At 58.2% G+C, this 22,236-nt stretch overlaps 1 protein-coding gene across 1 annotated transcript; it reads right to left on the bottom strand.

Annotated features, from left to right (window-relative positions):
* Window positions 1–921: 921 nt before the first annotated feature.
* NR5A1 (nuclear receptor subfamily 5 group A member 1) lies at window positions 922–21,107 on the bottom strand. Its single transcript, XM_060153301.1, has 6 exons — window positions 21,006–21,107; window positions 20,722–20,863; window positions 18,045–18,670; window positions 10,718–10,837; window positions 8,674–8,821; window positions 922–1,169 (listed from the first exon to the last, which is right to left on the bottom strand). The coding sequence occupies exons 1-6, from the start codon at window positions 21,105–21,107 to the stop codon at window positions 922–924; spliced, it is 1,386 nt and encodes a 461-aa protein (XP_060009284.1).
* Window positions 21,108–22,236: the final 1,129 nt, after the last annotated feature.

Here is a 22,236-nt window from a genome sequence, read left to right as displayed (position 1 = left end):
ATGGGCTGGTCTCGGTGCTAATCCCCAGTCCCAGCCTCAGACCTCAGATCTGTCCCCTGCCCCTCCACATACACACCTTTCAAGGAGTATCTAAATTAAGAAACAAATTAAACGGAAACAAACAAACAAAAAACTTCTTGACTACAGCTTTGCAGATAAATACCAGCCTGGAGGGCCAACCGTGGGTGGGGCTAGAACGTTGATTGTGCCAAACTTCTCCTCTGCCGGGAGAGGGTTAGAAAGATGATTGCAGCAAAATTCTTTGCAGATAACATGTCAAAATTCTCCCCTGCAGACGTCAGATGGGATAGAAGGTTTAGGGAGGAGGTCTTTGGGTCCTAACCAGTCTCCCAGTGTCCTCTAGGGCCCAACAGTCCCTTGCCTAATTTTGCAAACTCTGTTATCCCTAGTTTACAAAACAGAGGGCTTCCCTCCTGGTCTCTGGGAGGGAGTCCTGGAGATCCTCTTCTCCCCGCCCCCCTCCCCCCCCCCCACCCGAGTTGATGTCCGCTCAACTTCTCTCTGCCTCTGTTTCCAGGAGAGGGGGAAGGGATGACCTCTGACTCAAGGGACATTGAGGCCCACCAGGGAAGCCGAACCTCCTCCCTGGGCCTGTGCACCAGACTCCAGGACAGACAGCTGGGAGCAGGGGGAGGGAGGGAGTGGTAGCAGCCACCTCCCTGGGGCACTCTGAGTGGCCGGCAAGTGCCAGTGGTTAGTGGAGACCCCCCACCTCAGCCAGGCCCTGCCCACTTTCACCCACCTTCCCAAATGCAGGGCTTCAGAGAGCTCAGGGGCAGGGGCCTACATGGTGGGGTCCTGGGTCAGCATAATCAAATAAGCCATCTGGAGACCACAGGGGTGCTGCGGCCCCTCCCCCGGCCCCAGCCCCCCTTCCCCCACCCCGTCACTGGCCCAAGCTCAGGTCTGCTTGGCCTGCAGCATCTCGATGAGCAGGTTGTTTCGGGGCATCTCGTTGCCCAGGTGCTTGTGGTACAGGTATTCCTTGGCCTGCATGCTCAGCGCCCGCACCTCCACCAGGCACAGCAGCAGCTGCTGGAACTTGTCTCCGCAGTGCGGGTAGTGGCACAGGGTGTAATCGAGCAGGGCGGCATTGGCCTTCTCCTGAGCGTCCTTCACCAGGCTGTGGTTATTCAGGAACTTCACATCTGCAAAGGGAGGAGCCGTTCACCAGCCCCATCACATCATCAACACCGTCACTGGCATCAGCAACGCCAACATCCCTATGATCACCAAAGACACGGGCACGGCCACCATCGACAGTGAACCACAATCTCCCTGTCACCACCATGAACGCTGCCACCAGCATCAGTCGCCGATACCAGCATCCCTGGTTTTCACACACATGGTCCCTGCTGCCATCAACAATCAAACCACCGTCATTCCCGTCACCACCATGATCACCATCACCATCACCACCTTGGTTGAACACCGCCATCAGCGGCAGTCACTGACACTAGCAGGCCTGCGGTTATCACACACACGGCCACCATGACCACCCAGCCGCAAGCACATGTCACCACCACTGCTGCCATCGTCATCGACCCCACCGCCATCACCAAGCCTCACCAGCCTCACCAGGTGTATCCCTGGACACGTTATTTAACCTCTTAATTTCTTCTTCTGCAAAACAGGGTGGCAGTAGTGCCTACTTCACAAGATTGTTGTGAGAATTAAGGGAGTTGAGATGTAGAGAGTGCGCAGAAGAACAGTGTCCAGCACTTCATAAGACTCAGTGTGTTAGTGTTATTATTACTCCTACTCTCACCGTGTCCAGGAACAACACCATCCCCAGCCCCATGGTCAAAACCATCCTGTTGCCATCATCCTCGGGGTAGGCGCCATCAGCATCGCCACTCCGCCACCATCATCACTATCCCCCATCAGCACCATCGCCAGAGAGGCGCACTGTGAGTGGAGGGGTCCCATCCCCCATGCTAGAGTGTGACAGGCACTCCTTTGGTCCATGCTCTGACCAATCAAGAGGCTCTGGTACCCCAAGGAAATTTTCTCACGGGGCCGTGGACGTTCACTGCAACAATATTTACGGTGATGGGGAGGTGGGCTGGATGGCCAGGTGGCGGCTGCCTCCCCGGGAGCCCAGTGCAGTAGAGACAGAAGTAACGGAGCAGACACAGTACTGAGCAAATGGACGGACTTTTAAAAGCATGGGGTTGAGTGGAAAAAAAAAACAAAAAATAGGATAAAAAACAAAAAAAGGGAGATCCAGAATGAGACCTATAAGGTAAAGCCACCTACTTAAATTATAAACACTAGCGCACAAAGCGTGCACCTTGCCTTAAGAACAGAGACAAACAAGAAGAACCGAGTTAAACGTAAAGGGGACGGTTGGTGATGGGAGGGAGAGGCAGGTGGGTGGCTCTGCGTGGACCAGTGATCATTTGTACCAGGCACAGAGGAGTGTGATGAATGCATCCCCTGTCCTGGAGGTCCAGTGAAGAAATAAAAATTAAGTGTCTTTAGCGTGAAGTGGATGGTGGTTCAAATCCCAGCCCCACCATTTAGAATCGGTGGCCTGTGCCCTGTCCTCTCCTGACCTGAAGGCCTTCCTCCTCTACGAAAGGGGCCGTGCCCACCTTGCAGCGGGGGGAGCTCGGGTGCCAGGGCACTGCACAGGTGCCTGGCCCCCAGGGGTGCCCGTGGAGGGCCAGTTTCCTGTCACGGGAGTCCTCATCGCTGCTTGCAGGCTTTTTTCAGCTCCTGGGCAGCATCTCCAGCTGGTGCCCTGCCGAGGGGCTGAAAGTCAGCAGGAATCCACAGAACCTGTCCCCATCCCCCGCTCCGAGCCCCGCCAGGCCTGGGATGCATCATCCAGCGATTCAGAAGATGGTCGTCCATCCACTTCCCCTGCGTTCCCATCACCCCCAGCCCTGCTGCTGCGGGGGAGTCCGGAGCCCAGCATGCACAGCCCTTGGCCCTTCTAATCCCTCTTAACACCCACTGCGCCAGGAGGGCTGGACGCTCCTGGCAACCCTGATCCCCAGCCGCCCCCAGCATGCCCGCCGAGGCCTGTGTTGTCCAAAGTCGGATTTAGGGAAACCCAAGCTGGACCCAGGGCGTATGGCAGGATCTGGGCCTCCCCCCATCCTCGTCCCCATCCCCCTCACCACATTCAGTAAGTGAGCCAGGGTCATATTCTTCCTGGCCTCCGCAGGATCACCATTAGCCCACAAGGCACCTTGTGCCAATTAGAAAGAAGGTCCCCCATGTCCACAGAAAGACAGCTTGGTGAGGGGCATGCAGGCTGGATTTCAGCCTCTACCTTTCCCCTGTCTAGGTGCCCTTGTTCAGTAAACAACCTGTCCAACTGTACATAGCAGCCCTGTTCCCTAGCCTGGCCCTCTCCAAATAAACTCAAAGGTCATGGGAAATCTCCCCACCTAACTAGCGTCTCCTGGGGGCAAGAGGTCCTTAACTGGCCCCATCCCTTTCCCAATCTCTTTCCAACCCAATCTACCTTCAGTCCCCACCATCCCCAGGGCAGTTCTCCTACTTGTCTTCTGACAATTTACAATAGGAGGCTGGGGGTCCAGAGAAGGGTAGGGACCAGCTCAAGGCCACACAGCAGTAAAGGGGCCCAGAAGAAACAGCTGAGGGTGAGGGGAGGACTGGATAAGATGCTGCAGTAGAGGCAGGAGTGGGAGGGGGCTGGGGAGGACCAACCAGAGCCTCGGCTTTACCAGGATTTACTGTTCCCAGCAGCAGTGTGACAGGGACAGCAGGGCGGAGTGCAGGGTGGGGAGGTACAGAACAAGGACAGCTTTCAGGGACACCCCCCTCCTAGCAGCTCTACCGGTCCTGCAGCTCTCGGGAGGCTGGAGACCCCCACTGCCCCCACAAGGTGGGCTACAGGGCTGGGGGCGGGAAGCACGGTCACTAATTGAGCCCTGGCCACTACAGTACAAGGCAGGAGAGCTGTTTCCTCCGCACCTGCTGCACCTTCCCCGCCCCCGCCCCCGCCCCCGCCATCACTTAATCCCCACAGACACCCAGGCAGGCAGGAAAGGGCGTCTTCCATGCACAGCGACAGTGGGGCAGGCCTGGAGCACACAGCAGATACCAGAGCTGGGATTCAAACCCAGATCTCTCTGGCTCCAAAGCACTATGGGCAAGCAGAGGCGGGGTCAGGCCTGGATGCGGGGTCAAGCCTGGACCCTGGTTCCTGGGGGATTAGATGACGTGATGACTTTATGTTCCATCCAACTCAGGAGTCCTGTCCAAGGGCCACTAAGCCTGGGGTCCTTGGTTTCCCCAGGAAGTTTACTCTGGACACCCTCTTGGAGAGGAACGTGGTCAAGTCACGCCCCTTCTCCCAGCCTGCCTCTAAAGGGACTGTCGTGAAGATTCGCTGGGATGCTGGATGTGACAGAGCCAGCATCCCTCAGGACACCACACCCTTTCTTCCTTAGACACACAAACCTGGAGACGCCCCCTTCGTGCGTCAGGGGCTCAAACCGCAGCTCCACCACCAGCTAGGTGACCCGGGGCAAGTCCCTTCCCCAGTCTGAGCCTCAGTTTCCCGTCATCTGAAAAACGGGGGCAAATTAATCTCCGCCTCTCAGGGCACCAAAGAACTGGACCTCATCTGCCCAGCTCTGGGCCTTGAGGCACCGCGGGCTGGAGCCGGGCCTGCTCAGCTCCCAGCAATCCGGGGGGTGAGAGGTAGGAGGGGGCTGGGAGATGGCAACCCCACCCCCGAGAGCAGCCCGCTAGCTCTGCGGAGCCGGGGGCCCCCAGGTTCTCAGAAAAGCCCCCTTTTCACGGTTTAATTGAATATTTGAATAATCCTTTCATTCCAGCGAGACATAAAGAATGTTGTCCCAATAGCGGTGACTCAGGCAGGCGCCCCCGCGCACAATGGCCCCTCGAGTGGGGCTGCTATTCAGGCCGCCTTTTGTTGGCACGAGCAGTGGGTAAATTGCAAACGCTTAAGGGAATGCTGCTGCCGCCGCCTCAATGCAAGTCAGAAAATCGAATGTTAGGTCAATCCATTAAGCTTCGATTAAGTCCTCTGCGGAACAATGCCAGCCGGGCCCATCTTCATAAACACCGTGATTGCCAGGAGAGAGGCACTAATTTTAATTAAACCTCCTTACCTGCCTTCGCGCCTGCCTGAGCCGGCTATTTAGACACCAAATGGCACCCTTCTGTGGAGGCAGGCAAGAAGGAGGCGCTGAGCAGGCTGAAGGGCGGAGGGGTTGGGGGACAGCCATCCCACAAGTTCAGGCTGAAGCAGCCCAGGGACGCGCTGCCCCGGGGTGATGTCCGGCATGCCAGCTAGAGGACAAGGGGCAAGTGGCCACCCCATTCTGAGCCCCAGTTCCCTTGGGGACCCAGCTCTGGTGGTCTGGGTGGGATCATGGGAGTAGCCCCCTCCCACCTTCCCGACTCTGGGCAAATCTTCCCCGTCGTCTTGCCCAAATTTATCCACTTCACCCCAGCCCCACGTCTAGCCTTTGCAGGGCTCTGGGTTGCCACCTGCCATCCTTTTCCCATGCTGCAGTTGGAAGGACCTTGCCAAAATGCAAACTTGATCATGTTTCTCCCTGCTGAAAATCCTCCCCAAGGGAAGGTTCAACGTACTGGCCTGGCATTCAAGGCCTTGCACAGCTCGGCCCCTGCCCACCTCTCCAGCCTCCTCCTCACCCTCTCCCTGCCCCACAGGTACTTTCAGACTTTCAGGATCACCCATCCCTGTGCACAGGCTCTTCCTTCAGTCTGGAACGCCCTTGCTGCTGCCTGCTTTGTTTCACCCAGAACACTCCTGCTCATACTACAAGGCCCAGCTCAGAGGCCCCTCCTCCAAGCAGACTTCCCTGATATCCTAGGCATAGTTGTCTTCTTCTCTTTGGCCCAGCCCTGATCACACTGGACTGCCCAGGCTCCTCTCCACACCTGGAACCTGTCAGCCAGCGGCCCCTGTGGCTCCCCTGGGCTCCTCTCACTGCACACCTACGAGCTCGGACAGGCCTGGGTCCCGGGTCTTCTCCCCTCACAGCGCCAATACCACTAGAGTTTCTGGCCCCCACCCTGAGGGTCACTGTCCCCAAAGACAAGGCACTGTGCCAGACACACAGTGTGCAATAAAGACAGAGAGAGACTCGTTCCTTCCTTCACTTCATTCACTAACTTGTTCATTTGCTCGTGAACTTAATGATGGCTATGGTAGAAACAATACTGATGCATACTCTGAGGGGCCAGGCCATGCACTGAACATTTTGGGGAATTTTCTCATTAAATCTCATAGCAAGTTAAAGATGATTATGATGTTCATTTTACAGATGGGGAAATAGAGGTTCAGAGAGGGGAGTGACTTGCTCAAGGGCCCACAAGCAGAGAGAGAGTCTAGATTTAGAATCCAGGTGGTCCATCGCTAGTCCCCTTTCCTAACCACTGCTCCACCCTGCCTCGCATGTGTACACACACGTGCACACTCTCACTCCTCCGTCCCACCTGCTCCAGCCTGTTCCAGCCAAGCACTGTAGACCCTCCCAGTCTCCCGGTCCCAACTGCCTCCTCTGGAAAACAGGATGAAGGTTGGCATGCAGGAGGGGCTGTGCACTCATGGTTCTGAGTACAGCCCCTTGCCTGGACCCAGAAGAGGAGGGCTGGGCTCAGCCTTGATGTCCTCCCTACACCCCATAGAAGGAGGAATCCTGGACTTATCACCTGGTGGAGGCCAAGGCTGTGCCAGGCCTGGCAGTCCCCAGCGCTGGGCCTTTTGTAGGAAGAGGGGCTGAGGGCTGCAGGCATGTGCCTCAGGCCCCGGGCGGTCTGGAGAGCCAAGACGTGGTCTCTGCTCTGCAGGGGGCACCAAGATGGAGCCTTGGCCAAGGAACCTGGTGGCTGGCAGCCCCACCCTCCCCAAGACCTCCTAGTGGCCTCTTGACGAAGGTCAGGTCAAGAACTGTCACCTCACAAACCACCACAGAACCCACACTGCAATACAATGTGTCCCAAGCACGCCCCTCAAAACCCTCACATCTCCAGTCACCACTCAGCCATATACAGATTGCTCACATCACATGACACATAAAATCCCACTAGCCCATGAAAGTTCACAGTCTATACATGCGCGTAAATGAAGGCACAGGCACACACATGACCCCTGGAGCCTGCACACCCCAAACCACACACATCCGTGGCTCTGGTGACACTGAGGTTGGGAGGAGGGTACCACTGCAGGCAGAGGAGGAAGGGGGCTTCCCCAGCTGGAGCCGGCCTGGCTCAGGTCCCGAGGCCCCGCCAAGGGCTTCAAGCTCCTAACCGGCTGCCCGAGATTCAGCCCTCACCCCCCAGCATGCTCGACCCCTACGAACCCCTGCAGCCTTGCCGATACGCCCTCCAGCTACCAACCTGCTGCGCCAGCAGAGTCAGGAGGCCCAGCCCAGGCACCCAGTCACACGGCCACGGCCTGAACACAGGGCTTCCCCCAGTCAGTACGTCACTAATCACCCCCTCCCAGCTTGTTTTACCCGCTGCTTCCCCAGCTGCCCCCACTCTTGAGCAGGAACACCCTTGCCAGACCATGGCTGTGATGCCATCTGCCACAAAGACAGTGTCTCGATCCTGCCCCCTCCCCAGGTGACAAGGCATTCACGCCCCTCTGTTCCAACCTTCCATCCCATCTACACCTCTGCTAAAAGATTTATCCCCTCCCAACAAACTCCTACTCATCCTCCAAGACCCTGCTCAGATGTCCTTCCAGGAAGCCTTCCGGGCAGATCCCTTCCTCTCCGTCCTGGGTTCCCCATCTCTCTGTCTCAGCCCTGATGGCACTGGCTGGAGGCCTCTCCCAGACTGGGAGCCGCCTGAGAGCAGGGAAAACCTCTGTGAACGCAGCATTGCTGGGCACAGGGAGGGCATTGGACATGCTTGCTGGGTGAAGGAGGACAAAAGGAGGCTGACCTGATGAGAGCTCAGAGGGAGGGTGGAGACCTGAGCGGCACAGGCTGGGCTGGGGTCAGGAGGGCAAAGGGAGGGAGACACCAGACACTTGGGGAGCCAGGCGAGCTGGTGGGCTGGGCTGGCCCTCTGCCCCTGCCCTGCTTTGTTTTCGTCCCTAGCACTTACCGAAATCTTCCAGGCTATACATTTTACAAATCGTTTCACTAATTTATACATTTTACTAATCATATTATGCTTATTGTCTCTCTCCCCAACAGAAGGTCAGCTCCTTGAAGACAGGGATTTGGGGTCTTTTTTGAATGAGTGAATGAATGAATGAATGGGCAAAGGGGTCTGGGCCCCAAAGAGCTCAGAGTCAGAATTCAGACACCCTTAGAGCGGGGAATTAGGAAACACAGGGACCTCAGGATGGGAGTCAGGGATCAGAAGCTCCTGAAATCATAAGGGCATTTTCTGGGGTGGCATCGGCACTTTTCTAGGGCTGTCAGCTGGGAATCTACCACATCCTCAGGAGGGTGCCTGGTCCCATCAAGGGCAAGTCTTAGACATTGTCCTGGCCTTCTGTCCTTCCAAACAAAGAAACTCAGGCCCAGAGAGGAAGCAGGCCCTGGGCCAGGTCCCCTTTATTCACTAAGAGAGGCCCCCATCGGAGAGCCCCACCTTAGGGTCTCCTTGCCAGCCCACCCCCCTACCCTCAGGCCAGGCCTCGCTCAGCCCACTCACCGAGGCTGAAGAGGATGAGGAACTTGAGGCAGACGAACTCCTGGCGGTCCAGCTGCAGCGCGTGCAGCTGCAGCACAAGCTCCTGCGCCCGAAGCACCAGGCTGTGAAGCAGGGAGCCTGCCTGGGCGGCCACCATGGTCAGCTCCACCTGGGTGGGCAGAGGGCAGCGGTCAGGGACACGAGGGGAGGCCGTGGTCGGAAGCGGGGGGTCAGGGGTGCCCAGCCTTGGAGCTGAGCCAGGTGGGGCGGGGGAGGCGCGGCACTTCCTCAGGCCCCTGGACCCCTCCAAGGCTCCCAGCTCTGCTCCCACTGCCCTGCCCAGAGCTGAGGGCCCCCGCGCAGCAGAGCCGACACCAGGCAGGTGTGTGCAGAGGGAGAGCTGAAGGGTCCTTCATGCACAAAGAGCCGCCGCCAGGCCCAGTGGTACAAGCAGCTTTTGTGTTTTGTGTGGTGTCTGCAGTGAGCACCACGTCGCACTGGGTGGGGGGTGGGGCAGCCGTGCCTGGATCCGCGTGGATGCGGCCACATGACTGCCCGGGGCCCACACATGGACACCTGGACTACAGATGTGGCCACACCTCAGCTCACGTTCACACACATAGAGGGACACACTCACAGCCTTGTTCACCTGCTTCAGGACGTGAACACACACACACACACACACACACACACTCTTGTAGGGTCACATCACAGGGTAACACAGACACATGTCTGTGTATATGTTCCCACTGACATGGTGACCCACTTACATGTGTGGAGATGTTTGCACAATAAAATACAGGAGCGCACACACACGCACGCACGCACGCACGCACAGGACTGTCCCATAGCCTCAGAGACTTCCACCCACGTGTTGACAGGAGCTGACACTCACACCTCAGACTCTTTCACGTCCTCGCCCAGGTGGCCTCAAAGTTACACCCTTGCAACCAGCATTCTGCTGGCCCTGGATGGCCTGAGACACCCAGGTGAGAACAGAGGATGAGGACAAAGGGTTGGAGGTAGGGGGTGGGAGCAGGGCCTCAGTCTCCAATCTCTCTCCCCAAGCACCTATGAAAGCCACTCCTCCTGTATCGCTCCCCCAGGCGTGATGCTCCCTCCACCAGGCTAGACCCTGGGCATCAACCTCCCTTCCCTTCTCCCTACTTCCCTCCGTTTCCCCTACACCTCCTCTCCCCTCCTTGAATTGTGCCCTCCCAGGTCCCCAGTGTTCTGAGCGGCGGGTGGCTGCCTTCATTTCCTCCTCACCCCCCATCTTGCCCCCTCCATGCGCTTCCTCATATAAAACCTGGTTGTGTCCTTCCCCACTTAAAACTCTTCTGATGCTCCCTGCTTGATTCCAGGAGCCACCCCACCTGCTTCCCATCCTAGTGCCCCTAATTCCCTGCTCTAAGAGCGCCCAAATTCTGACTCTGAGCTCTTTGGGGCCCAGACCCCTTTGCCCACCCATTCAGCCAGCCAGCCAGCCAGCCAGCCAGCCATCCATCCTTCCATCTATCATTCAGGATTTAGAACCTGCAAGGTCTTGCCCATCCCAGCCCCCAGCCACACCTCCAACCTTATCTCTCACCTCATCCCAGCCCCCACAGGGCACCTGCCCCCCCAAACCCATGTCCCAGCACACCAGCAGCCCCCGGCAGCTCAGCAGTCCTAACCTGCCTCTCTAAGCCTGGCCCGTGCTACCTCCTCTGCGTGTGTGGAGGCGGGGATTGTCCCTCCACCCCGTCACTACCCGACCAGCCCTTATTTATTCTTTCACTACCCAGAGCCACCATCACGTCCTCCAAGAGCCTCCCTGACCCTCCCCACATCCCTGAGCTGCTTCCCCCAGAGCAGGGCTCCCAGGGCCTGGTTCCTCTCAAGGTCAAAGCTAGGGCTGATCAGAGGGAGGTCGGGCTGGTGGGTATCCCATGAACCTGGGGAAAGGGCTGATATTCAGTGGTGCCCAGGGCCAGCCCTGGAGAGGCCTAGGACCTCTTCTGGGCCCAGAATTCTGGAAGTGCATGGTGGGGGGTCAGGACAGAGCACAGTAGGGTCTGGTCACCTCCTGCCCAGTGACCAGCAGGATGCTGCCCTCCTTGCCATGTTGGATCTGACGGTAGATGTGGTCGAACACCAGCAGCTCACTCCAGCAGTTCTGCAGTAGTGTCATCTGGTCGGCCACCTGCAAGGAAGAGGCACACAGGAGTCCAGGGTCCAGCCACGGTCCAGCTGGGGACCGTCCCCTCGCCCCTCCTCCTCCCAGCTCTGAGTTCAGCAGCTCAACTGGGTATGTGACCTGGGCAAGCTGCCCAACCTCTGTGTCCAGTTTACCCATGTGTCTTCTTCATCAAAGTGTGGCAGGGGTCTAGCGAAATAATAAGAGGGTCCAACGGAGGTGCTCAGGCCCCGGCTCTGCCTCTCACAAGTTGTATGACCTTAAGCAAGTTCTGTAACCTTTCTGGGCCTCAGTTTTCTCATCTGGAGGGTGGGCAAAGTATTAGAAGGCATCCTGGCACATATTAAGCCCTCAATAAATGTTACAGAATAATGTCCACAGAAGTGCTTTGTGAAGGATTCCTTTAAATGCAAGGGAAGATTAGTATTAATTTTTCCTTGTGCCCATTTGTCCTGTGGTCACATCTCTAGCAGCCTGAATCGCTCAAGAAGGAGCCATGTAGAGAAAACAGAGGGCTTCCTCGCAGTCTTGTGCAGAGCTCTGAAGTTCATGGGAAGAGAGGAGGTCCGGCCCAGGGAATGAGCAGGTGGCTGGCAACAGTCTACATCAGAAGCAGGAATAGAAGGGCACACGGGGCCGATTCTGAATCCCCAGGCTGCACTGAGGGGCGCTCAGTGTGAGGGCAGGGCCTATCCTCCAGTCTGGGGGATCGCCACATTCTAGCATGGCAAGAGTAGACCCTCATGACAATGACGAGTGGGACTCAGGACCATGGGATGCCCGAGCCAGAAGGGCCCTTAGGGATCTCCTGGCCTAAACTCCTATTTGCAGATGAATAATCTGCCACCCAGTGAGGGTAAGGGACTCTCCTGGGGTCCCAGAGAGGCAGAGCCAGGCCAGGGTCATGGCTGGCATTCTCGGTCCACAACTCTCCATAGTGACAAATACTGAACACTTCTGGGTGTTCAGAACTGCGCTGGGTGCAGCGTGTCACCCTAGGAGGATACAGTGCAGACTCCAGTCCCTTTCAGCATCCGTGGCTCATCAGCCAGCCACCACCGACCCAACGGGCACCCCCCAGGCACCTTCCTGGGCCATGCCCTACAGTGAATGCAAATCACGATAGCTAACAGTCACTGCGCTGCAGCTCCACAAGCCTTCGTAGTTGGTACTAATGTTATCCCCAATCCATGGAGAGAGGACACTGAGCTCAGAGAGGTCAAGTAACTTACCCAAGGTCACACAGCTCTGTCTAGTTCATCTCTGCTCTTGGCACTAGGTGTGCAGGAAGATCCACCCTTGCCACCCTAGAGTTCACGGCAGGCTCACTGCCTCACCCATGAAGCTCTCCCCATCCTCTGGACGTGGCACCTGCAACATCTGATGACGCCATTCATGCCTCTGTCTTCCCTGATACCTGTGGGCTCTGGGAGGAACAACCCCCAACCTGGAGACCAGAGTAGCCCAGGCAGCCCCTGGCCTGAAAAGGAAGTGGCCCAGGTCTAACCAACAGCTCTCTCTTCTCGGGGGCTAGAAGCATCCCCGCTCCCCTCTGCTCTGCTCCTCTCCTGGGAGTGGCCCTGGGGCCTGTTCTCAGACAGACAAAGGGAGAGAAAAGTGGATAAACAGCAAAGTGAGCCGCTGGACACACAGTCAGGCTTCCTCCAGGCCTCGCCTGCTCAGCCCTTCCCCAGCCTGTGTGGCTGAGAACAAGAGGAAGGGTCTGTCTCTATTCTGCTCTGAGTCCCCAGCCTCCCACCCTCCCCTCCTCCCCTCCCCTCCGTGTCAAGAACCCATACCTCCCCCTCCATCTCCCAGCAGAAGGTCCATCCTAGAGCCCCATTACTGTCAGAACAGGAAGCACAGCCAGGGGGACCCGAGGCTCAGCCACAGGTAGCCCTGGATGGGAGGGGCCGGGAGAGACTGAGAACCGGGCAAGGACGCACCGCAAGCAAAGACACCTCGCCTTATCGCCTTATCATGCCTCAGGAAGTGGCTGGTCCCCAGAGAGCCTCCCCATCACAGCTTCCAAGGAGGGAGGCAAGGCTCAGTGAGCGCCTAGACCAGGCCCTGTTCCCAGCACGCCCGGGACTCCTCACCCCTGCCCACTACGGATAAAGAAGCAGAGGCTCCCCTCAGGTAACCGCAGGGAGCTGGGCTCTGCACAGACCACCCGCCTGGGCTGCTCTTCTTGGGGGGCGGGGGGGCTGGCACTCCTGGAGCTCCAGCAGGAGGTGCCTGGTCCGGGAGTCGCGCTGGCCCACTGGGAGGGGGTCTTGGGGAGGGTGGGGCTGCCAGTCGCACTGGGAGAGGGAGGACGTGCAGGGTTGGGTTCTGCTCCCCACCTATTGGGGCCCTAGGGAGCAGACACCCTTGTGCCTGAATTAAAGGAACAGGGGGTGGGGAGGTGGAAGCGCAAGAGATAAGGGGGAGAATTAGGAGATAAGCTGACTGAGCTTTGGGCAGAAAGCAGAAGGGGTCACAGTGACCCGGCTGGCCAAGCCCTGGGAGCAGACTCTGTACCCAGACCTCAGACCCCGGGAGTGGGGGCAGCCCTGCCCACGGGGCTGATAGGGGTGCAGGGCAGAGAGGTGCACTACGGTGGCTGGGCTTTGGTGCCCTGTGCCCTCTGATTCCCGCTGAGCCACACACCCTCTCCGGCCCTGATTTCCTTTTCTGAGAAATGGAAAAAAAAAAATCCTCCCTCTTTTGGTTAGAGAAAATATATGAGCACAGCGGTGTCAGTCGTGAAGGGTTCTGGGAACCCATGGTCAGCTATTCTGGGGACTCTGTCCTGGCCCGGGTTCCCCTCCCCACCAGCCAAGCAATCGTGCTTCCAGACTCTTTACTAGTTCTTCCCCTAGATGGACACATAAAGACACCAAACTGCAAACACTCCCCACACAGATGAACACACACACACACACACACACACACACACTCCCCTTTTTATTTAAAAGAAAACCAGAGGGCCCTAGCTGCCAGCCCCTCTCCATGGGAAAGCAGGTGGCTAAGAGGCTCACTTAACCAAAGAGGGTTGGTTTTCACCTTCCGTGGGCTTTTCCCTAAGCAAAAGGTTCTTCCTCTACCCTCAGTCCACCCTGCTACCCCGGGAACAAGGACATGTGCAGTCCCGGCCCTGGGGTGCCTCATCAGCCTGGCCTGTCTGCTGGGCCCACCAGCCGCCCACCCCTCCTGCCGGTCTGCCACAAATCTTCCTGGAGCCTTGACACTTTGCAACCTGCCTCGGAGATGGGGTATTTATGCGTGCCGAGATGACCTCCTTCCCAGCAGGCCCCCCTCCGGAGCCCCCTGGGGTCTGATCAGTCTGGCGGTCGAAGGCCAGTGGGCTCTGTAATTCTCCAGTGGCTGACAAGCCGCGGGCTGGCCACGGCGCTCTCCCGGCTGAGAGGTTGGCGGGCTGTCATTTGTCAGTCCGGGACTGACAGAGTTACTGCCACTTAAATGAAACCGTATATCTAAGCAGTTAAATCTGTTGCCAATCGGGGGCCTCGGAGCTGGATGTCAAGGGTGAACTGATGTCAAGATGGGTCATTAGGCACTCTTGGCCCTCGCCTCCACCTCCCTGATTCCTATCTTGCATCCGCCCAGCTGTCCTTCCCGGGGACTGTCCAGAGAGGCTGCCTGCCTGGGCCTACACCCCGCCCCCACGGAGCAGTATGTACAGGTGAGTATCTGCTACCTTGCAGGTATGAAGCTGCTTTGGAAGCCCAGGGCAAGGTGGGCCCCCGTGTTCTCCCAGAGCTCTAGTGCTCAGAGGAGTGTGGACACGATGTATCTTTTCTCCTTCTTCCTGGCCAGGCCTGTCTACCACCTGCAAGGTTAGATTCAATGGTACCCCGGCAGAGGGGCCCAGCGAGGGAGGGAGCCACTGCCCCCACTCACTGAACACTTTCTGGGCGCTGCACCCTGTGCTAAATTCTTTACCTGCCCTAGCTCACTAAGCCCTTCCAACAACCCTATGAGGTGGCTACTATCTCAACTCCCCCTTTTTTACAGATAGGGACAACTGAGGCCCAGAGGAGTAAAGTCACTTGCCCAAAGTCACGCACCAGATGAGTGGCAGATATGGAACTTGAACGTGGGCCTCTCTGATTCTGGTATATGTTACTAACCTCTGTACCACGTCAGATCTAACACACCGTGATTGCATGAGGTGGAAAAATGGAGACAGAGGGACTTCCCTGGCGGTCCAGTGGTTAAGGCTCTGCACTTCCACTGCAGGGGGCACAGGTGTGATCCCTGGTCAGGGCACTAGGATCCCACATGCCACACGGCCTGCCCCACCTCCCCCAAAAAAATTGGAGGCAGAGGGACATCCAAGCTGGGAAAGAGGCTGGAAGAGGACAACCCCAAAAGGGCATCTGGAGCCCCAGTATCAGCTCAGCAAAGACCCCAGTCTTTCCCCTGGACAGCAAGACATCATCAGCGTCACAGAGGGCTGAGCAAGCCTCTGGGAAGAGCTCAGGCTCTGTGGTGGGAGTCTGCCCTTCCCAGGCAGGCTGTCCATCACCCACTGCCAAAGGACCTACTCCTGGTCCAAGCTCTGCTTCTGACCCTGCCTACCTCTCCAGCCCTGCCTCATAGGACCACCTGGGACTCCCTGACACATGGTACCTTTTCACACTTCTGGGTCTTCTGCTGTCCCCTTTCCCGGAATGCCCTTAACCTTCTCAGACTGCTTTCTGGAGAGGTGCAGATCAAAGAAACCTTCCCCGACTTTCTAACACAGAGCCATTAACTCTCCTGCTGGCGTCCCTTGGCCCCTTTCTACTGCTGTCAGAGCCCCAGGCACCCTGTGTTGGCATTACCTATGTGCATGTCTGTCTCTTCCTCTAGCCTGGCAACCTCCTGGGTCCAATTCATTTCAGTGTCCCTATGCACAGGCCAAGGGCTGCCCCACTCTCAGAGCTAGGGACCCCCCTCTGCTGTCTGCTGTGTCCTGCCCGGAGGTGAGGAATGAATGGTCAGTCAAAAGAGAGAACAGGGACTTCCCTGGTGGCACAGTGAATAGGACTCCACGCTCCCAACACAGGGGGCCCGGGTTCAATCCCTGATCAGGGAACTAGATCCTACATGCACGCCACAACTAAGAGTTCGCATGCCACAAACTAAAGAGCCCACGTGCTGCAACTAAGGAGCCCACCTGCTGCAACTACGACCAACTGTAACCAAATAAATAAATATTTTTTTTAAAAGAGAGAGAACAGTCACTCAGCTCCCCTCACACTTTTCTGCTTCCCTACCTCTGGCTTTGCAAATAGACATCAGCCCAGGGCTTATCGGACCAGTGGGAAGGAAGCTCCACACGGCTGATGAGAGGCCCCCTAAGGGCTGGGCTGGTACTTATCTGCAAGGCTCCTTTACAGAGGCTGGTAACGATGGTTCACATTCCTGGGCTTGATTCAGAGATTCTGGGAAGGGGAAGCAGGAAGGTTTGGACCACAGAGAAACCAGAAGCAGGAAAAAACACTCAGCTAAGCTTGGACAAAAGCCCTTCCCATCCTGCGTGAAAAACCCCGAGAGACCAGGAAGGCGGTCAGAGGAAGTGCCCTGCCCCCGGATCCAGGATTCTGGAAGGCCAAGAATGCTCTGCTCCTCTTCCCCTCTGCACCGGGGGCTCATGGGAAGCCTGGAGAGAAAGCTGGCAACCAACCGAAGGGTCTTGGGATCCTCATCCCCGACCAGGGCCTCCAGCCACGAGTGGAAGGCAGATGGGATTGTTTGAGGCCCTGCCTCTTGTTCTACCCATGAGGTCAGCCTAGAGAGGGGGCAGGGGCGAGAAGTCCCACCCCATGACAGACAGCCGGCATATCCCTAGACCTCAGCCACGACAGGCCCCCCACAGTAGAAGCAGAAGGCATTACAGCCAATGCTTGGTTGCTCTGGGCCGCAGAGCAACCCAGGCGCCCAGCTCCACGATACCTCGAGGGTTCACAGTGCCCAGGCTTCATCTTATCCCCCCTGACCCCCATGCCCAGCCCAGCCCCTGCAGACAGTACCCCTGGCCCATCCGGCCACATGCCCCTGGAGGAATCCCAGGCCTGAGTGGCGTCAGCACTGACAATGCTGCTCAAGGCTGCAGTGGCCCCAGCAGGGAGGGCAACAGGCCCTGCTGTTTACACCCAGTCCCAGAACAGCCAAGGGGACTGACCTGGGAAAGGCAAACATCAATAGGCCTGAACTAAAGGCCTATCATGTCTCCGTCTAGGCCAGGGAGGATGGGCTTGGCCAGGCTTGGGGGAGGGGGGCCTCTGAAGTTGGCAGAAACCCTGATCATAGGGAGCCAGGGCACTAGAGGGGCAGCTCCCAGTCTTCGGGTGCTTCAAACCACTAGGCAGGGTGATTGGGAAGTTCTTCCTTGTCTGGCCTTAGTTTCTCCTGCTGCTTTCCTGCTGACTTTAGTCGCAGGTACCTCAACCCAGGGCAATGGAAGGCCTTGCAGCCGAGGCATTTGGAAGATGAGGGGCGGGCCCTGCAATCCCCCACTTACCCTCCCACCTGGCACTCCCTGCACACACAGACACACACATTTACACGTGGGACTAACCATCGTGCATGAGAGATGCAGGGACAGTAAGATCTTTCACCTTAGCTGGGAGGGAGAAGCGTCCCAAACTCGGAGATACTAAGACCCCTTCTGTGATATCTGAGGCTAGCAGGGAGTGGTGTCCTCTCCAAATGAGAGGACAGGATGGCTTGGACCCTCTTCCTGACATTGGGCTGGGGCAACCAGAGACAGCCTCCCAAGGACTGAGCTAGTCCTTTGCGAGAGCCCAGGGTCTCAGAGAAAGAAAGATAAATGTCGACAGAGATTCAGACTGGGAGAGAAAGAGACAAAGATTGAAGGGATAGAGAGAGACAGGGAAGTAGAGAGATAGCACACCAGGGAGAGAGACAACAGAAAGAGACAGAGCAGAGGTAAAAGAACCAGAGGCCGTGAGAGATAGACACTCAGGGAACAGAGAAGGAGAAAGAGGGAGGGGTGCGTGAGGAGGTGGGACAGGGACAAGGAAGGCTGTGATGGACCAGAAACACTCCTCATGTCCCCAGGGTGGCCTCCCTGTCCCCAGATATGGCCTGAAGCCAGTGGGCAGGAGAGCCCCACCCAAGGGGTGGCCAAGACTGAGACTTGGTCAGCTGAGGGGACACCCCAGAACCAGCGGCCAGGCAGGTGGGAGGAGGGACTCACCTCCAGCTCCTTGAAGACCATGCACCTGCGTGCCCAGTCCACGATGGAGATGAAGGTCTGGTCAGCCATCCTGCACAGGAGGCTGAAGGGTGCAGGCTGGTCGGGGCGCCCTTTGGCCGGTTCCTGCAGGCAGCCCACGATGCGCGCCCGTACCTGGTCCTCGTCTGGCTCCAGCTGCAGCAGCTGCAGGATGAGCTCGGGCACACCAGGCCCTCCGGAGTAGGGCTCTGGGTAGCCGTAGTGCAGCCCGGGCTGTGGGGGGCTGCCGTAGGGCTCCGGGTACTCAGACTTGATGGCGCGGCCAGGGAAGGCAGGATAGAGGTAGCCAGCCAGTGGCCCGTGGGCGCTGGGCACAGCCATAGGCAGCGCTGGGGCCCCAAAGTCGCCCAGTGGCCCAGCAGGTGGACCAGAGGCCAGGCCCTTGGGCTCAGGTGCATGCAGGCCAGGGGGCAGCATGTAGTCCGGCGGGGGAGGGGGCGGCGGGGGCACCCCCATTGGGGGGCCTGTCTCCAGCTTGAAGCCATTGGCTCGAATCTGTGCCTTCTTCTGTTGCTTCAGGGCCCGGTCCCGCTTGTACATGGGCCCAAACTTGTTCCGGCCGCCCCGCATGCGGTCAGCGCGCACGGCTGTGGGCAGAGGCAGAGGGGCAGGCTCACCGCCTCCAGGCCACCCGCCATACCACCCCACTCACAGTTCTTCCCCAAACCGATCCGACTGGGTCACTCTCCAGCTCAATACCTCTCATGGCTCCTCCAGTGCCCTTAACCTGGCGTTCAGAGGAAGTCAATCTCCCTAACGCAGCGTTCAGGGCCCTGTTCACCTCTCCATCATGCCCCCACCCCCCCTCACGAGACCCTGTGTTCTTTCCACTCCACCTTACTATCTCTCTGCTCCTCTGCTTGGCACTTCCTCCACCCTGCCTTTGGTATTCCTTCTGCCTCAAACCCTTTCCTTCCCTCATGCCTAAAGTGTTCCTGGATTCACCCAGGCAGCAGCCACTGTTCTTGCCCCGGATGTCCTGTCTCTTGCCCACTCTCGTCCTGCTGAGTGCTATCGTACCATGGACCCAGGATGAGAGCTTCTGGGGGTTCAGCAGTGGGTTCAGGTGCCCAGCATAGGGTCTGAGATGGTGATAGGAAGTGGGCTCTGGTCAGCCTTGTTCACAGGTGGGTCCCCAGTGTCCAGCTGCTTCTTGACTGACTGCCTGACTCTGTTGAAGCCCTGTTGCAAAATGACTCGGGTTTCTGCCGCTGCCTTCAAATCTGAAGCTGAGTTTAGGGCTGACTGGGGCTCTATGCTGGTGGGAAGGGACCTCCCTTGCTGACCAGATGTCCCTCCACCTGGCCAAGAATGTGTCACCAGCCAGAGCCAACAGGTGTGTCTCTGCAGCCGAAGTGTGGCCCCAGCCCCTGCTCAGACAGGACCCCACCCTGGGCTCCAGGAGAAGGGAGAGAGGAGGAGGGAGAGGGCGGTGCTCAGCAAGGGATGTGTCTCCGGGGCCCATGCAGCCAATCTTCCTGCCATGGGGGTGGGCAGCCCTGCTCCACTCCCTCAGGCCCCGCGAGGGGTTTCTGCGACTCACAACAACCAGTTCTTCTGAGTCCCTCAGGACCTGGTGCTGGGCACATGGGCTCTTGGGACAGGACAGGATATCCCCCTTCCATCAGGGGCCCTTCCTCTAGGTGACAGGACTTGTGGCCTGCAGCTCTCAGAGCCACCAGGGGCCTTCTACTTTGTTTAAAAACTTTAACCAACAGCTGCCTACTCGGCACACAGCCCGGCTGGGGCCAGCGGGGTGGAAGCCTATGACTGTCCACCCTCAAAGAGTTTGAGTTTTTCCTGCTAAAACGTTTTTCCTCCCCTCCAGACAGAGAGCTTGTGGTGGGGGTGGGGAGACAAGGATGGGCCTGGGTTCTCTGGGGGCGATTGCTCCCCATTACCCAGCCCTCTAGGGCCTGGCTAAGAACCTGCTGAGTGAATAACTGAGTGAATCTTGTGGATGGATGGACAGATGAACAGATGGGTGGTCTGAGTGAGTGCAGGCTGCACAGTGATGCTGGACAGATAATAACATAAATAAGAATAACAGTAATAGCTAACCTGTTGAGCATTTTCTACATTCCAGGCCCATGCTAGGAGCTTTTCATACAATTCTCTCACTAACTCAAGGAGGAAGGCACTACTCTTAGGTCCATCTTTCAGATGGGGAGTCTGCAGCTCAGAGAGGTTAAGGAACTTGCCCAAAGTCACCCAGCCCGTAAGTGGTGGCACTGGGACTTGAACTCCAGTAAAGGCATTGAAAACCTTGGCTCTGGCTTGTATGAGATGTCAGTGGGGGTGTGACAGAACTCCTGGCAGAGGGAGGAGCTCTGTGGGGCTCTGCCCTGTGCTGCCCTGCCTGCAAGGGCTGGGGAGAGGGTCATCTCTCTGGGATTCACTTTTAGATACTTCTCAAGCCATCCCAGGCTGGTCCTGCATGCATCCCTTCACCCAGACCGACATCAGTTCTCACCCCTCCCCCATAGAGATCAGGGCCCTAATGTCACATGAGGGGCTAATCGCCTGGCCCCAGAAACTTTGAGAAGACCTATGGTACCCTCCCCTCACCCCTTCTCCCACCCCCACCCCCTGCCCCCTCGCCATCAGAGGTCAGGGGTAGGAGGCGCAGCGTGCGCACCTTCCAGGCGCATCCCCACTGTCAGGCACTTCTGGAAGCGGCAGAAGGGACAGCGCTTGCGCTGCGTCTTGTCGATCTTGCAGCTCTGGCTCTCGGTGCACGTGTAGTGCTTGTTGTTCTGCACCGTGCGCTTGAAGAAGCCCTGGGGGAGAGAGGAGTCAGCGCGGGAGGGGACAGGCCCCGTCTCCCCTTCCCTGCACTTCCCAGCAGGGCTTTCCGCCGCTTCCCGCCGGCTGCTCGCCAGCCTTCCACGCCGGTCCCTTGCCGGCCAGCTGCCCGCTCACCTTGCAACTCTCGCATGTGAGCAGCCCGTAGTGGTAGCCAGACACCTTGTCCCCACAGACGGGGCACAGCTCGTCCAGGTCCTCGTCGTACGAATAGTCCATGCCCGCGGCGTCCGCCTGTGGAGGGAGGAGAGGCTCATTGCGGGCGGGACTGCGACTGGCAGCGCCGCGGACCTGGGTCCGGCGTGTCCTGCACCACCGCGGCCGCGCGCCCCAGGGTGCCTTCCGCAGCGCCCAGTGGTCGAGGGCGCCCGTTGCAGGCCACCCATTAGAGCGCCCTGAGCAGCACGCAGCACGTGTGCCTGGAGCAGCTCCCCTGCCGGGCCCTTGCTGACCCAGTCCCCACACTTCTGCCCCGTGTGCTCCCCAACCCTCCCAGGGGCTCCTCCTGAGCGGCCCCCCGCCGCGTCCGATCTGGGACTCTCGGATTAAATGCGCTTTGATCCGGATTCGTTCGTTTGAGAACAAAACCCCGATTCTGAGAAAACGAGATTGTCTCGCCCGCCGGGGAGATGCCAACGAACCCGGTCGGAGTGGGACCCAAGCGTTCTGGGGATCGGACAGGGACGAGGGAGACAGACGCAGAGTCTGAGAGAGGCCGAGAGATGGGCAGAAAAGAGAGCGAGAGACACCGACAGACGCTGCTTAACGGAGAGAGTTCCCCGGGGCGACAGAGACAACGAAAATCCGAGAGTGACAGAGAAACATTGATGCCCAGTCAGAGAAAACCTGGGGGAGATGAGAACGACGGAGAGCTAGGGAGATGGTAGAGAGTGGGGGGCGGGTGGAGAGAGAGAACGAAAGAGAGAGATAGAGAGATCAGAGACACTGTCAGAGGCCCAAAGAGAAAACCTGAGAGAGACAACCGCAAGGCCAGAGACACAGTGATAGACGAGAGACAGACCGAGACACCGGAGAGACAAGAGAAATCTGGGAGATACCCAGGCAGAGAGAGTGACAGAGACACTGAGAGAAAACCTGGAGAGACGGAGGCGGCCGGCCAGGGGGCCGGACCCGGGCCCCGAGCTCAGAGGCGCGGCCCGGCAGAGTCGGACCCGGACATGGGCTCGAGCTGAGAGAGGCGGAGAACGACGGCGCCCGTGCAGAGAGCCCGAAAGCGCGGAGCCGCCGGGCCCCCAGGCCGGGAGAGACAAAGCCCGCGGGCGGCAGCCATCGAGACCGAGACCGACCGAGGCCGTGCCACCGACTCCGTGCCGCCGAGACCGAGACA

The sequence above is a fragment of the Lagenorhynchus albirostris genome, chromosome 7 (assembly GCF_949774975.1).
Source record: "Lagenorhynchus albirostris chromosome 7, mLagAlb1.1, whole genome shotgun sequence".
Lineage (NCBI taxonomy): Eukaryota > Metazoa > Chordata > Mammalia > Artiodactyla > Delphinidae > Lagenorhynchus > Lagenorhynchus albirostris.
Note: the sequence above shows the minus strand (reverse complement) of the source record. Positions and strands in the feature narration are given on the sequence as shown.

Coding starts and splice junctions, on each gene's coding strand:
- NR5A1 (XM_060153301.1), bottom strand. CDS start 21,107: ATGGACTATTCGTACGACGAGGACCTGGACGAGCTGTGCCCCGTCTGT. Junction 10,838..18,044: donor TGGTCTTCAAGGAGCTGGAG/GTGAGTCCCTCC, acceptor TCTTCCTTGCAG/GTGGCCGACCAGATGACACT. Junction 8,822..10,717: donor TGCTGGTCACTGGGCAGGAG/GTGACCAGACCC, acceptor CTGCCCACCCAG/GTGGAGCTGACCATGGTGGC.